Genomic DNA, 15,860 nt, shown 5'->3' with positions numbered 1-15,860 from the left:
CTGAGCGGGGGAGCGCGTGGCATCAGAGTGCACAAAATCTGGTTAGCCACAGTTAGCCACACTGCGCGAGCCCACCGAAGGGTTAACGACCACAATCTGCATATTAGCTTTTAATGGATCATTTCCACAAGTCGCAAAACATTGTACCGCAACTTATTTTATCTTAGTAGATGACAAAAAAAAAAAAGAAAGAAACAACAAATCAAAACAAGTATTTGTGATCAGGCTTTTTTTTTTTTTTTAAAAATGCTCTTGACATAAAAAGCAGTAAAATACTGTTTACATGCCATTTTCAATAACTCCCTATTTTTTAACTTTCTATCATCAAAACAGTGACTTTGTTTTGTGCATAAACACTGTAACCCATCAGTTGTCCAGGTGTGGGTCAATGTACTCTCTTATCTGTCTGCTGCTTGGCTGGGGGCAGAGGGAGGGGATGTGTTTTGTTGGGCTCAGCAGGGCTGTACACTGTGTATCTCCTCGTACATTAACATATGATAGAGCTTCAGTGCGGGGCACACAAACAAAACCGAAACGAAGAGGCACCAGTGCGAACAGAGATCTTTCCTATCCCTGGGCATTCTTTAATTTTTGAGTCAGGATCAGGGTCTGATCCTCTGTAATCCAGCGTGGTATTTTATAAACAGATAAATGAAAAAGGACCACAAATTGGAAGTGCCTATTGGAGAATATATGTTAGATATATTAAGATACCTTAAGAGAACCTCCCCTCTATTAATACATGTATTTGCTGACACATGTTCAGTAAATAGGATGCTGGTATATGTTCAGGAAATATGCACTGCATGCTATTAGTTTCCAAGTTAAACTCTTTACCACTCTCCATACCAAAATTGGGATAGTCAGTTATTACGTAGAAAATAGCACGCATTCGAAAAGGATCGTGGGGATGGGGGGTTCACACCTACCGCTTCTTGTTATGAAGTTTTATTTAAAAAGAGACACGCCATCCCACCACGTATTTAATTTCAGTTTCAATAGCTTGCTTTTGTATCAGGCTCATCAGTGGGGAATTTCTGCCTCCCACTCTCTGCATGGAGACTTTAAAGCTTTGCTTTTCCAGAAAACGAGCCGTTTCTGGTAGCACAGCTTCGATTTTGCCGCAGCGCCGGACCCCTCTCTGCCTGAACCCGATTTCTGATTTTTCAAACAGCTCCTGCCTTGGCAGCCAGGTCTTGCTGTGTGGTTTCCAGCAGGAGAGAACATTTGCTCACTTACAGATGCCTGGTTTTGTTCACTGTCTTTCCGCCCAATTCCCAGCCCGGCACACCCTCAACTCCTGCATTCCCCGGCTGTCCAGATTCCTACACGACGGGCACATTTGAAACACATAAAACAGACTGCACATTGCACTTCCCATCTTTATGAAAATCTGGTATTTCTTTCCCTGAACGACTGCTCCTCCAAGATTAATCAAAAAAGATTTTCCTAGCCAATTTTTTTTTTTTCTTGTGACTTTGCAAACGCTTTCTTGCACAGCGGGGGTTCGAGCTATACAGCCTTCCCAGGTCAGCGCCGAATCACCCAACGCACAGCTATAAACAGGCATGATTTTATTTTACATAGTTTCTGTCGGTTTCCCTTCTTTTCCTCCTTCAGGCCAACTGGTTCTCTGTGCCTTTGTGTTTCTTTTATTTTTGGTTTCTGTAACTTCCTGTAGCCAGCAACATCATTTTCTCAGCAACAGTCATTTCAAGTGCTCCCGATCTCATCCCTCTCCTCCCCCTGCCCTGGCAAAAACGGATCAGACAATCGCAATTTTAGCTGCTGTCTACCAGAAAACTCCTAGAAAGCATGGCAAGGCCACCTGGCCCGCTTCTGCTCCATCTTTGGCTTCCCAAAGGTCCAGTCAGCCCTCACGGGCAAATATGCAGAGGCTGGTCTGTAATGGTGAGGGAGGGGACGGCTTTGAGGCCTGGCCATGGGGGTCCCCAAGAGGGACCCTACGGTGATGCTAGGCTTCCTTGGCCACCTCCCTGGCAGAGCATGGAGCCCAGGGATGGCTACTTGCCCCCTGGCCTTGGGGATGGCAGCGTGGCCCTCCCATGGTCCTGTGGCCGCAGGGGGTTAGGATCACAGGGTAATGTTTAGAAACGTATTACTTGATCCATTCTTAGGTATTTTACTTGAGTGTCTGCTGTTATTTATTAATTTTGGTTCATATTCTCACTTTCTTTTTCTTCACTTTTAGCACTTATGCTTTCCCTTTCTTTCCCAACTGAGTAACTTTTTTCTTAGTTTTAACTTTAATTATAATTACCCTGCGATAATTAGGTCTGTTTTTTTCTTTTTTCCTTTATTTTCCTAAGGTTTTCCTCATTTTTTCCCCTCCTTCCGTTTTTTCCTTCACTTTTTTTTTTTTTTTTCCCCTTTTTTTCCCCGCTTCTCATTTACCCCACGCTTTCCTCATTTTCACTCTTATTTTTTTTCCACTTGCACCTCCCCGGCCCTTCCCCGAGCGTCGCTCCCCTCAGCCCTAACCCCGCTCCGCCCGGGGCCGGCCCTTCCCCGCCGCCTCTACCCCTCACACCCGGCCGCCGCCGCCCCGCCCCGCCCCGCCCCGGCCCGGCCCTCACCGCAAACCCGACGCCGCTCTTCTCCTGGCAACAAGTGACGCTCGGCGGGGCGGGCCAATCAGGCCGCCCGGTCGCCCTCCCGGCCAGCCGGCTGCGGGCGCGACGCTCCGGCAAGAGCGAGGGCCGGCAGCGCGTCCGCTCCGCGCAGCCTGCGCGCCGCTCCGCCGGGAGGATGAGGCGGGCGGCGGGGCTCTGCCCGGCCGCCTGCGGCCTCGTCTGGCTCCTCGCCTGCTGCGCCGCCCACCGGGACCCCTCAGGTAAGCCGGGCGCCCACCGTGCAGGGGAGGGGGGGTGAGGCGCAGCGCGGGTGCGCAGCGGCGCAAGGAGCGCGGAGGGCCCTTTCCCGTGCCGGTGGGCTGCCGGGGGGGGGGGGATGGGGGGGGGGGGATGGGGGAGGCAAGGCGGCGCGGTGACGGGCCTTCCGCCCCGCTGGTTCCCGGCACCTCCGGGCGTTGCGCTAGGTGGCAAAGTCCAACTGCGTGGAAACAACGTGGGAAACTTACAAGAGAGGAGCGGGAAAGGGAGTTAAAAAAAAAAGCAAACACAAAAAACCAAAACAAACCAAAGCAAACCCCAAACGAACCCACGTTTCCCTTCCCGGAGCGTGAGCTTCGCCTGGGGCGTCGCGAAACCGGCCGCTGCCCCGCCGCCCCCGGCTGCCACGTTCCCGGTGCCCGCGGTGCCGGCGGAGCGGAGGGCGGGGGGCGGGCGGGCCCCTGGCCTCACAGCGCCCGAAGAGAAACAACCGGAGCTCGGGCGGGTCCGCTGCCGGCGCCGGTATTCCCAGCTTTATGCTCGGAGGAAGGGGAAGGGGAAGGGGGGGGAAGGAGGGAGGGCTCACCCCGTCTTTCGGGGAGCAGGTGGAAAAGCTCGGCGCTGAGCAGACTCTTGCGAGGCAAAGCCGCCGCCTCGGTGAGAGCGGCCGGGGAGCGAGTTCCGCTCCGCAGTCGCTCCTCGCCTGTTCTCCCGTCCTTTTGACAGTAACAGGCTTGGTTTTGCAGCTGAGGATGTCCGGTAAAACTTGAGGCAAGAGGGTTGAACTAGGAGTAATTGAGCGCCCCTATTAATAAATTCCTGTTGGGAGAGCTGTGGTGAGACAACAGCAGCAGTTTTTGTGGGGAAATTTGAAAAAGTGGCTTTCTTCTTGATGTCGGAATGAGGGTTGTGTGGGAAGAAGTGAAAGAAGAATGAGGAAGGGAGAAGACCTGAGAAGAGACAGAGAACACGTTACAAGAAATGGAAAAGAAGAAGAAAGTCTGGACAGGAGGTTTAAAAGCAGATGTAGCGCTGAGAAAGCACAGGGTACAAAGATACCACAAAAGCAAGTTTGGTTGTTAAAATGTCTTAGTTAGTGAATAGAGAGGAGGAGAGAGACGGTTGGTTGAAGCGTGCTATTTAGAAAAAGTCACTCCAGTAGGTGGCTGACTTAGAGATTCTTCTTTACAGTTTGACCAGCTCAGTACTGTTTAGATACAATTTGGCACTTACACAGTGGAAAATTCACGAGTATACTGGGAAGTAGTGGTAAAATTCACTGCATAACATCACTGAATATTTTCCTTGCTGTTCAGCCAAACCTATTATTAAGTCATATTAAAAAAACGCAGTAGGAATGTGATTGACAGTGCATTACTATTAAATACAAAACACTACTCAGCAGATTCCTTACTTAAACAGCAGAGTAATAGCCTTGTGTGTCTGGGACAGCCAAGGACCATTTCAGCCTCGTTAGTGAAAGCTTTACACTCCGGGGCCATCTTTACTGTGATATAGAAATAGTTTTAGGGCATTTATTTTCTTGGTTAGCTTAAACTTGCTACCACTTGTCGTAGAGATATTCTTGTACTGGCAGAGGTGTCAGTTTATATCAGTAGCATGATCCATATCTTTTTGGAATTGTATACTGTGCTTTGTCACTTTTTCCTTTTTTTGTCTTTTTAATGACAAGCTACGTCACAGCCGAAAATGAAACTAAGGTTCCTGTATCATTTTGAAAACGATACTCTTAATCTTTGTGTGGCAGCTTTGGTGGGATAATCATTCTAAAAGTCTCTCCCAAAAGCAGTGCCAGTTATTTTAGTAATACTGCAGTTTCACCCACAAACTGGTTCATATATGAGCTTATCGTGCTGTGTATCATATATGATACCTAGTTGGTTTTTTAAAAAAGTGCTTACTAAGTGAAGATTATGAATAATTATGTTTTATGGTACCTGATGTGTGTGTTACTGCATTTGCAGATAGGCGTGAAGACAAGAGTCTTTACTTAGTAAGCTTGCAAATTAATCAGGGGTCGATCCAGTCAGTATGTGTTTAAAATTAAAGGAAGAATTCTTGTGGATAGGGTTGGACTTAGAAGACAGCCTCATTTTATCTTCCCTCATTTTATAATAACTTTGAAAGTGATCTTTTTTTTTTGCCTCCCCTGAAGTAAAGTATACTCACTAAAAAGCTGGAAAATGTACTTTACGTGGCGTATACAAAAGAGATAATGTAATGTACAAACAGCAGTTGCTGTACTTTTTTGCAAGCATGTCTCAGAATATGATTATACTTTTTAAAATGAACTTCCTGTGAAAGTGATATTGAATTGTACCCATATGTGGATATTTGTTTATTCTTATACAGGCAGTGATGCTTTTACCATTCGCCATGACACACTGAACAAATGCATACAAGTTAAAAACTCACGGATAGTGATAGATGACTGCAAGGAGACAAGTGAAGCTTTATGGAAATGGGTATCCCAGAATCGCCTCTTTCATTTGGGGTCCAAGCAGTGCCTGGGACTTGATATATTCACCAAATCACTGTCTCGCCTGAAAATGGTTGATTGTAACTCAGAACTAATGCTGTGGTGGCGATGTGCTGATGCTTCCATCCTTGGTGCATCTCAGTACAAAGTGACTATCAAGAGTACCTATGTAACTGCAAGCATAAATGCAACAGACCAGTGGAGAAGCAACAGTTCCTCTGATGATATATGTCGGTTTCCTTACCATGGTAAGTTTGCACCGGGATTTAGAGAATATATTTCTTTTTTTGTTACGGGCTTTTTGCTCTATGTCTATGCCAATAAATTCTTAAAATTGATCGTATGAAAAGACTGATCAGTAAAGCAATAGAATGTTTTGCTTTAGAGAGATACTGATACTCAAGTATGAAACTTTAACCGCTTTTAATAAAAAAGAAATATGCAGAACTGCAGAAGTTCTGTTATTGAGTGGCTTTCTTAGCGTGTTTAAATCCCTCCACCCACATTTTAGTAAGAGCCTATTTAATTATGAAATATCAACCACCTTGTATCAGAACTGACACTGTCGTCTTCACAGCGATGGGAATTTTGCTGTTGGCAGGGTTTGAGGATGTTTTCTTTGCTGGTAGGCTGTACAGTCAAATTCAGTGCGTGCTGGTAGCTCGCAGCCTGTTGGACTGTTGGGAACCAGCCATTTGCTTTGATCCAGTAGTCTGTCCTCTTGTCATAGAAGCTGGTCTCATCTGAAATCTCATGCTGGCTGGAAGAAGTGGTGAAAATTTGCTTCACCGTATTTCAGAGCTGAATTTTCTTTGTATTTGAATTGTTCAAAGTGGCCAGTCTGAAGAGCCCAGTAGGCTCCAGTTTGAAAGTTTTTCCCTCTCCTGTACATGTTGATTCCTGTAGCCTTGCTCTGTCGTACTCTGTGCAAACTGCCTGGATTTTAACATGACAGTGTATTTATCACTGACTTACCAGGAAGAGGGAAACAAGTTTCTTTGGTGTTATGCCCCACCCAAAAAGAAAAGTACAGAAAAATATGTTCCTCTCACTTCTTTGAGGTCTCTGCTGTATATTATCTATAACAACAAGGTAAGGTGTTTTAAAGACCATAAGTGTGATTTGCATTCTTTTAAGTAAACAATGTTTGTACAAGCAGTAACATTGATTTGCTGTCCTTTACTCCCCTAGGCAACTTGTATCTACTTTTTTTTTTTTTTTCCCCCTGCAGAGATTTATACCAAAGACGGGAACTCCTATGGAAAACCCTGCGAGTTCCCCTTTCTGTACAATAAGACGTGGCATCATGGCTGCATTCAGGATGAAACACATGTGGGAGGGAAATGGTGCGCCACATCTGAAGATTATGCTCGCGACGGAAAATGGGGAATCTGCTTACAACCAGGCACGTTGGGTTTCTAAATAGACGTCATAAAAATGTTCTGTCACTTCACGTTATGTACGGCTCCACCTTGGTGTAGCACGTTGCTATTAAGCTGGGTAAAAGCAGGTCCCTTTTCTGTTGCAGCGTTGACAGGACAATCGGCGTACACTCACTCTGCAGGATATGTGATTACCAGTATCAAAATCGATAGACCTTCAGTATTATAATTTTTCCTTTGAAACTTTCACAATGTTTCAGTATAGTTGTAGTTACAAGTACATTTCCTTTAAACAGAGGATGGTTGTCATGATATCTGGGAACGTGATCCGGGGTCTGAAAGTTGCTACCAGTTTAATACACAGTCTGCTCTTTCTTGGAAGGAAGCTTATATTTCATGTCAAAGGCAAGGGGGAGATCTGCTTAGCATCCAAGATGCATCTGAATTAAGTTACATACAAGGTAAGTGTAATTATTTGCATATGTTATGAAATCTCCCTCACTGATGCTCAGGCTTGGCCTGGAGGAATTATGAGTGTGCCTTTGGGAATATAGAACCAAAGGACAAACATCTGAAGGCATTGGGAGGGAAGACGTGTGTGGGTGAATTCCTCGGGTCAAGGAAGTTTGCATGTCCGATTGTCATAGCAATCTTTCTTTCCTCTAATGCATGCCCTTTTAGATCACATTTTTAATTAAAGGAGACCAATAAAGGATAAGCATTTTATACTAATTGCTTTCTTAAAAAAAAAAAAAATTAAAAAAAATTTATCTCCAGCTAAGGATGACATCGCTGAGATCTTTTGGATTGGCTTAAATCAGCTGGACGTTTCTGGAGGTTGGCAGTGGTCAGATCACAAACCTTTGAATTTTCTCAACTGGCATCCAGGTAATGATGTTTCTGGTGGTGTTAGCAATGTTCGCAACCCTAACTAGTGTTTTGCTTTGCTATTTTTTTTTTTTTCTTTTTTTTTTAACTACCCTTCTCTATTAAACTTCATCAAAATAATCATTGTTGTTCCATTTCTCTAAAAAGTTTGGAAGCTTCTCTTCCTCCTAGCCCGTGAATCTTTCTGTACTAGTTCTATATTTATGGATGATTAGGTTAATGAATCTCTAAAAAGGTAAAACTTAAAATAGTACCTTTGAGGTCCATTTTAGTAAAGGATCTACACCTATCTGCTAAAATTCTCCTCCTGCTGACAGAATGGCATTGACTTCCCTCAAATATTACAATTATTGATGTATATACAAGGATTGACATTACTGAGAAGCCTGACTTGTGTTTTTAAACTTCAAGGTTGCTTAAATTCGTTTTGAGGTGAAGGTGAAAGAAGTCTAAAACCTTTGAAAAACCTTTTTTTAATTACTTCCAAGTTCCTAGTAGAATTGGTGAGAGTCTTGTTTGTTTGGAATGTTCAACATGTATTTGTAATATTCTCATAAATACGCCACAAATATATATATATGAGAATCCTGGAGGAATAATAATCGGGAATACTGAAGCTAATATTGTCTGTCATTCAAGCCGAGTTTGACCTTTTTAAAGGGGAATTCTTTTTTTCCTTCAGTTTCTAGAATAGTCCTGCACATGAATTGTGTGAAAAGAAGTGGTTTCTATACTAAGCTATACTAAGGAATTTCTGTGAGATTTTCCAAATGTGGCCTGTCTTTTTTGGAAAGGTTAAGGACTTTTTTGCTGCTTGTACTACTGCCTGTGCCTTGGCACTGTGGGACTGTAATGCAGAGCTAGAGGCCAGACTATCCCGAGTTACAGTGGCATAATTTAGTCTGCAGTCGTGGCAGACACACTAATGTCTATCCGTCTTGTGAAAAATACTTACTGGTGTCTAACACGAATTTTGCTAGCTGCAGGTTGTGCCCGTTACTTCTTGTCCTTTCACTGTATACCTCTGAAAAGAGCCTGGCTGTGTCTCCATTGTACTCTCCCATGAAGAACTAAGATCCACCCTGAGCCTTTATGTGAGACTGAACGAAGCCAGGGGCAGCTGGGGTGCCCCGTGTGGGGGACACCTCAGATTGACACTGGGGCTCAAAGAAAGAGAAAGCCAAAAAGCACCATTGGAAAGGGGCTCCAAAGAAAGCTGGGGACTGCAAAAAAGAGTTCTCCTCTGTGACGTTTTTAATTTGGGGCCTTGTCTTGGGTTTCTGTGAAGGTAAGGGTTATGGTTCACGTTGAGAGAAGGAGCGCAGAGCTGTGTTTGGAGTGGGACTGGAAAGGGGCTGCCAAAGGAAACTGAGGGCTGCAGAAAGGGTTCTCCCCTGAGATATTTCTAGTCTGGGAAAGCGCTCAGCTCAAGGGTTTGTTGTATTGTAAATAGAACATTCCTCCTGGTTCTATGATTAAACATTGGAAAAGAAGTCCAGATTTCCTTGATTCTGAAACTTTCTGTCATACAGAAAAGTTTCTGTGGGAGCTATGGTAGGACAGGTGCCTTCATTCAAAGAAAGTTATGTTCTTCAAATACAAGGTGCTGTACTATGCACAGTATATTATTCTTGTATTGAAAAGCAATAGAAAAAAGCAGTTCACTACCTTACCATTTGATAACTTGCGCTCTTCTATTTTTATTTGTTCCTGTCTGTAGATATGCAGAGTTTGTCCCCGCTGGATGGGACTAGCTGTGTGGTGATGAACGCTGCCTCAGGTCAGTGGCAGAGTTACCACTGTGGGACTGCACTTCCATATGTTTGCAAGAAGTCACTCAAGGAAGTTTCAAGCCTCCCAGGTAGGACAGCTTGCGGTTTTGTTTTTGTATGTTAATATGAATGTAATGTTCACTTATAGACTCTTTTTTTTCCCCTCCCCAAGCCTTCTTAGGCATCTCTGCCAAAACACTTTCACAACAGCTTTGGTTTTTTTAGCAGAGCAGAGGCAAACTCTGTATCTTCTGTGTCAATATGATGCATCACAGACAGTTACTGTTTTTTGCAGCTTTCTCATTCACATGTAAAGCATTTCCCAGCACAACGTTACCCTTTTCATCATGTTTTCCTCCATAGCTTGTGCCTTTTTTCCTGTGGTGCTGAAAGTCTGGAACTGGCAGTTGCACCCTGAACCTTTCCATCTCTGCTTTAAGCCCATTTCTCTCACTCTTGGTGTGTATTGTGTAAAATGGGACCTACCTGGGGGCTCAAACTCTGTTGAACTCAAATAGAAGTAGTTAAATGACTACTGTCCTTTGAAACCAGGCTCAGCGCTGGAAATCGGAGTGCAAGAGTTGGTAGCTTGCCCTGTGTGTAATCTTTATTGGATCCATAACAGCTCTTACAAGATACTTATTCTCTCCTCCCTACACACATACAGTCCTTCAGTTTTTACAGTGTCCAGCTGTGATATATGCTATATAAGCTTCCATGCTTTTGGCCATTTACCTACACCTGCATGTCCAACCCTTCCCATATCAAATGGCATATTCTTCCCTGTGTTGCTTTGGCCTTACCCAGTTTCCAGGGCTCATGCTTGTGGGCTCTCATGGGAAGACTTTTACTGGAAGGTGATTGCCCTTGGAGGAGGGGAGCAGTAGGGAATAAGAGGCATGAAGCAGCATCCTGGAGGTGGAAAGTGTCATGGCGTGTCACTGGCTAAGGCATGTTCTCGCCTGCTCCCCCAGGGGAGGTGTGTGCCTTTGAAGAAAAAAATTAGTAAGCAGTTTAAACTTAACTAAACTGGTTCAAATTTTCAAATGTTCCCTTGAAAACCGGTTGTCAGTTAACCACCCTTACCTGTTCTCTGGCTCCTCAGTGAGTATGTAGAGTTGTTACCAGTGTTCATATGGTGTTTTATTAATTAAAACCCAAAATTCTTTTGGAGCACTTTGTAGTGTATTTTGAACCAGAGCGGCTGTTAGTATATACCTTTTTCAGCGTGCATTAAAACCAGTTTGAATTCTTGAATATCATAGTTTTCAGAAGAACAAATATTTAAAACTAAGCATTTGTTTCATTGTGAACTATTCAAAATTGGTCTTATGCACGGTACTGTGTATAGATAACGCCCTATAATAGTGCAAACTCCTGGCAGAACAAAACAAGCAATGTTTTGTTGAAGCTGCTGTCCTTCAATGAAGTAACTTGATTTGCCTTTAATTGCTTTTGAAGTCTTGCTTACAGTTACTTCTGAACTTTCACTTACACTAAGACCAGCTTAGTAGAATTCGTTCCAGCTCTTTACTTTCACTCCCACTAATTTCTTTCACCTTCTGCCTACCTCATGGACCCAAAATATTATGACTCCCCATAATGCTGCTCAGTCAAGTCTATTTGCTTGACTGAATTGTGACCCTTTCTTAAAACATTAGCCCTGAAGAAATGCGAATGCGTTCTGATTGCTGCTTTCTGGCTGTTTTCAAGGTGCTGCTGGGTTTAAAATGTGAAGAAAATGCCAACCCGTTGCACTAACCAATGTAAAACAAAAGCCTCTAATGCCGTTTCTCTTCACTGTTAGAGTTTTGGAGCCACTTGGATACTCGCTGTGATTCGGGCTGGCTTCCCCACAATGGGTTTTGCTATACGCTGATGGACAACCAGGCGTCTTGGAGTGCCGCAGATGAGTCGTGCAAAGCGAACAAGAGTAACCTCATCAGCATACACTCATTAGCAGATGTCGAACTGGTTGTTGCAAAGCTTCATAATGGTGAGTTGGGGTGCTTGTAAAGGTCAAGCACCGAGTGCTGTGCACCATAAATTGCAAACCCCTTTCCATGTTCTAGCATACAGTTGTCATAACCTCTAGCTTTTAAATGAAGGTGCTAATGCTGAGCTTGTACCCAGGGTAGTGCTGAGCATTGCTGCTCAAGTCCAGTCCCTCTGTATTAGCTCTCGTTTTGGGTTGATCTATTTTATTTATTTATTTATTGGGCCAACCTACTTCTAGTTGCGTAATACCTTGTGTTTAATTTTCTCATTCAAAGAGAATCATAGATAGTTGGGTCAATATTTGACTACTGGGTCACTGAACTAATAAATGGTGTCTGTACTCTGTAGTCTTACATTTTTGTGTGCACTCTAAGACTTAGATTTTTTTGAGCTTTTTTTGCTTGAGTATTCATTATTTCTGTTTGGGTTTCTTCCCCATTTGTTACCTTCTCTGTGAAACTTACTCATATTCATGAATATAACTTAAGAAACAGGATAATGGAAATATGCTGTACTTGTCTCAAATCCCCTTTCTCGCTGTAAGAAAAAAAAATAATTGTGGGATTTATGCTGTGCAGTATAGTGATAAAAACCTAATTTTTCTGATTTCACATTCCTTTCCAATTAGTTAGAATATTATTTTGAAACTACGGTATTGTCCTAATTTTAAATTACAGATGCTGGAGAAGAAATGTGGATGGGTCTCAGGAATGAAGATGTACCAACCTTGTTCAAATGGTCAGATCGCTCAGCTGTCGTTTTTACATATTGGGATCAGAATGAACCAAAAGTTCCTTTTAACAGCACTCCTAACTGTGTGTCATATTCGGGTGAGGTAGGACTACAGTGCTGGGTTTTTTCAATTATTTTTCTGTTATAGGAGAAGCAACACTGATGTGTGTGAAAGTCCAGGGGAGGGTAAAGGAGGTAAAGATTATTCCAAAAATAAAATCAGTTAAAATAGAGTTAACTGTTTTTCTACAAGCAAATTTCTAAAAATTATTTAGCCGGCACTTGGTAGCTGTATACTGCGAAGGATGGAGGAAATTGCTCACAGCTCTGGGAGTGCCTCTGCTGTTGGCCAGCCAGTTGTCCTTGTCACTCTGCATTTTGGGTTGCTGTATTCTTGCGTGTTTGTGGCAGAGAGCTAGGAAGGAGGTGGGCTGAACTATTGAAAGGAAAAGCTCTGTGCAGTCGTCATCAGGACCAATTTGGGCCACCCTATTTGAGGATGGGTAGTGAGATACCTTGGTAAGAGAAGAGGAGAGGACAGACACGGGGCAGGATATGGTACAGAAGAAGCAAGGGATGGGTGGGGGAAGGAGGTCACAAAGATGAGTGGAGAGGGAAGCAGGCTGTATCCAATCTCCCAGATTCGGTGGAAAACTGGGGCAAGTGTCTTTCTGCTGTGCTGTTGGGCTGGCAGTGGAGCTCCTGTGCCCTGCTCCGAGCTGTCTCCTCCCCGCCTCTGCAGTAAGCTGAGCACAGCCCCTGCACCCATTCCCTCCCTGAGCCGAGAGAGCTGGCACCACACTGGCCTCTTCTTCCCTTCTTGGATGTGATCCAGAATCCTCCTATCTCTGCATTTGTCAGCTTTCTCTCTCCCTTCCAAACATGCATCTATGCATATAATCCAGGACATCCCGCCCCCGGTAGTTTTGCCAGAGGCATTTTGGATTTCCCACTTGTGAAAACTCAGCCCCTGCACTATGAAAATTGAAAGATTTTAGAATTTTAAATACTTTCTTTTCCTTTCCTTATCACAGTTGGGACAGTGGAGAGTCAAATCCTGTGAAGAAAAATTGAAATATGTGTGCAAGAAAAAAGGAGTGATTTTGAATGAAACAAAATCGGATAAAAATTGTTCATTGGAAGAGGTAAAAGGAAGCCTGTATTTCTTTTACTTTCACTTGGTTCAGAAACCTGTGTAAAATTACTTAATTCCTTCTTGCCTGTACAATGAAATCTATGGAACATTTTTGCTGAGAAAGATTTCCTCATGCTATATAAATGTCCTGAGTTGCCTAAGCAGACTGGATGTATTACCACTCTGTTTATTAATGAAAGTATTATGAGCTTGGACCCAGGAGATGTTGTGTTTATTTGTTCGGAAAAAAAAAAAAATGTTGCTTTCACTAGATATGTTATCACTAATACCATTTGTTCTGTGGTTTTTGCTTGAAGTATGTTTTAAAATTTAGGATAAGCACTTTGCAAGATAAAGATACGCAGAGATTGATAAATGAGATCAGGTTTCTGTTACGCTTCACTTGGCTCATTTTTGTTCTTTCACTTGAGTAAAGGTGGGGGCGTTGGTGGTTGTTTCAGTTTTTTTTACAGTATAACATGTTACAGCATAAATAACGCTTGAAGTCTTTTCTGTTTTGAACAATCTTGGAATGGTATTACTAGCTACTGCAGAGCTCTTTGGTTCAGTTTTGTGTGGCATATTGCCAACAACAGGAAACAAGTTTACGCCTTATCTTTCTTTCTGCACAGCCTTGGAGTACTTTTATTCTGTCTCTTCAGAGACTGTCAGGATGTAGAGTTACAGCTTTCTGTGCTGTTCAGACACCAGTGGCATTGGTAGGCTAGCAAAGAGGTAACACATCAATGTTCCTTGAAATTTTAGTGTAAATATAGGGGAAGAGGTTTGAATAATACAGAAATTTGGTAAGTTCACGCATTTTCAGTATAAAATATTTTTTTTCAGAAGTAAAGAAACACTAGTAATGCCGTCTTATTATTCTTCTGTTTGAATCCTGGCATTGGTGGAACAGCATGAAAACTCCTATTGTTTTGAATAGGACCAGACTGTCACCCTTGTGTTTCTCTCTCTAAATGCACACAGCAGTCAGAAGACTCTGCACAGTCGAGCTAAAACAGTGGTGTGTTATATTCCCGCAGTTGCCTTATTTCTTAGAACCGTGAATCTGAGAGTTGATGATACTGGAGCTTGTATGTGATGCACTGTATTTCTTTCTTGTATACACTGTGCCAGCTTGTGGGCACCAGCCGATGTTAGCAATGATTTGTTTTCTCCTGTAGATAATGCCTAAATTAGACAGTTATGTATAAGTGTGTTTTTCATTCTCTAACCAGGGGTGGGAGAGACATGGAAACTACTGTTACAAGATTTATAAAACAGAAGTTTCATTTGGAGCACAGTGCAACCTTACAGTGATGAACAGGTAAAACACATCTCTGTAATTTATGGGCATGTTTTACAGTATGATACTGGAGATATTGCCAGAGATTAAAACCTCTGTATGCTAATCAGTAGTTCATAAAGAAAAAATAGAGATAGAATCGCTTTTGCAGAGAGCTAACAAGCTGTGTTTTCCACAGTGTGGCAATGATAAACCTACAGTGTAAAACTTTCTTGGAAGTATGTGAATTCCCAGCCTCCTGACCCCAGGTTGAATATGGAACTGCCTGGACACCCACGTTAACTAGCTTGTGTAATAATAGGCTTGGTTTTCAAAATGAGTCAGTGGTTTCAGGTGTTTTTCAAATACTGACTGAAATTAATCTGTGAATTTTCAGATTTGAGCAAGAGTTTATAAACAGCCTAATTAGAAAACACACCAAAGTTGAAGAAAAATACTTCTGGACCGGTTTGCAGGACATTAGTCAATCAGGAATATATTCCTGGGGTACAGTGGATGGGAAAAAACCTGAAGCTGTGACATACACTAACTGGAATTCCTTGCAACCAGGTAAATTTAACAATTAAAAAATACGTAAAAATGCTACCATTTTACATTGAACAAGCATTGGAGTGCGAGTACTGTGTTACAGAACTCCAAGGATGAAATAAAATAGTCCTTCAGAAATCTATGGATTTTTTGGAAAACCAGCCAATAGTTTTAAATGTGTCTTTGGTGGCTTAAATCTTAGAGTTTTCAGGAGGATGTGTGGCCATGCCCAGTGGAAAGTCTCTTGGAAAGTGGGAAACTAAGGACTGTAAAACCACTAAAGCATTTTCCATCTGCAAAAAATACATCGGGCTGCCCAAGGAGCCAGAAGTGCTCCCAAAGCCAACTGATCCCTGTCCCCCTGGGTGGCACAATGGATCCGGCCTTGCCTGCTACAAGGTAAAATGTTATTCCTATTGGAAGTTAATTGTTTGTTACTGTCTTGCAGCGAGTGTGTGATTAACTATTTTGTGGTTTGTAGCTGCTCTGAAGGGTATTTCAGAGATGTTTTACAGCGAGGGCAGGAGTCCATGTTGATCCAAGTTGACTGCCAGATGTTCTCAGGCATCATCCTCTGCCAGTTCCCAAACGGGACACCTGAATAGGGAAGGAAAAGTGCTTTGCATCGCCTTCCCTTGTCCTTTTCCTTCCTATACTCTTAAGAGTGTAGATAGGAGAGGTGGGATTTTCTCTGGTTTGAATATGAATATCAAACTTCATCAAAAAACTTGCAGTCTCAGTTGTATTTTACTGGTTTTGAAGTAAATAGT

The 15,860-nt window shown here is 43.0% G+C and overlaps 1 protein-coding gene across 1 annotated transcript in view; it reads left to right on the top strand.

Moving 5' to 3' along the window:
* The first annotated feature begins 2,769 nt into the window (after positions 1 to 2,769).
* LY75 (lymphocyte antigen 75) overlaps positions 2,770 to 15,860 on the top strand; it is a 47,413-nt gene continuing 34,322 nt past the window's right edge. The window contains exons 1-12 of the mRNA XM_074145718.1: positions 2,770 to 2,854; positions 5,226 to 5,600; positions 6,584 to 6,757; positions 7,031 to 7,195; positions 7,512 to 7,622; positions 9,343 to 9,483; positions 11,202 to 11,390; positions 12,070 to 12,227; positions 13,159 to 13,269; positions 14,495 to 14,583; positions 14,939 to 15,111; positions 15,293 to 15,489. Of these exons, the coding sequence (XP_074001819.1) occupies positions 2,770 to 2,854; positions 5,226 to 5,600; positions 6,584 to 6,757; positions 7,031 to 7,195; positions 7,512 to 7,622; positions 9,343 to 9,483; positions 11,202 to 11,390; positions 12,070 to 12,227; positions 13,159 to 13,269; positions 14,495 to 14,583; positions 14,939 to 15,111; positions 15,293 to 15,489 (1,968 nt within the window). The remainder of the gene's footprint in view (positions 2,855 to 5,225; positions 5,601 to 6,583; positions 6,758 to 7,030; positions 7,196 to 7,511; positions 7,623 to 9,342; positions 9,484 to 11,201; positions 11,391 to 12,069; positions 12,228 to 13,158; positions 13,270 to 14,494; positions 14,584 to 14,938; positions 15,112 to 15,292; positions 15,490 to 15,860) is intronic.

The sequence above is a fragment of the Numenius arquata genome, chromosome 3, assembly GCF_964106895.1.
Source record: "Numenius arquata chromosome 3, bNumArq3.hap1.1, whole genome shotgun sequence".
Lineage (NCBI taxonomy): Eukaryota > Metazoa > Chordata > Aves > Charadriiformes > Scolopacidae > Numenius > Numenius arquata.
Note: the sequence above shows the minus strand (reverse complement) of the source record. Positions and strands in the feature narration are given on the sequence as shown.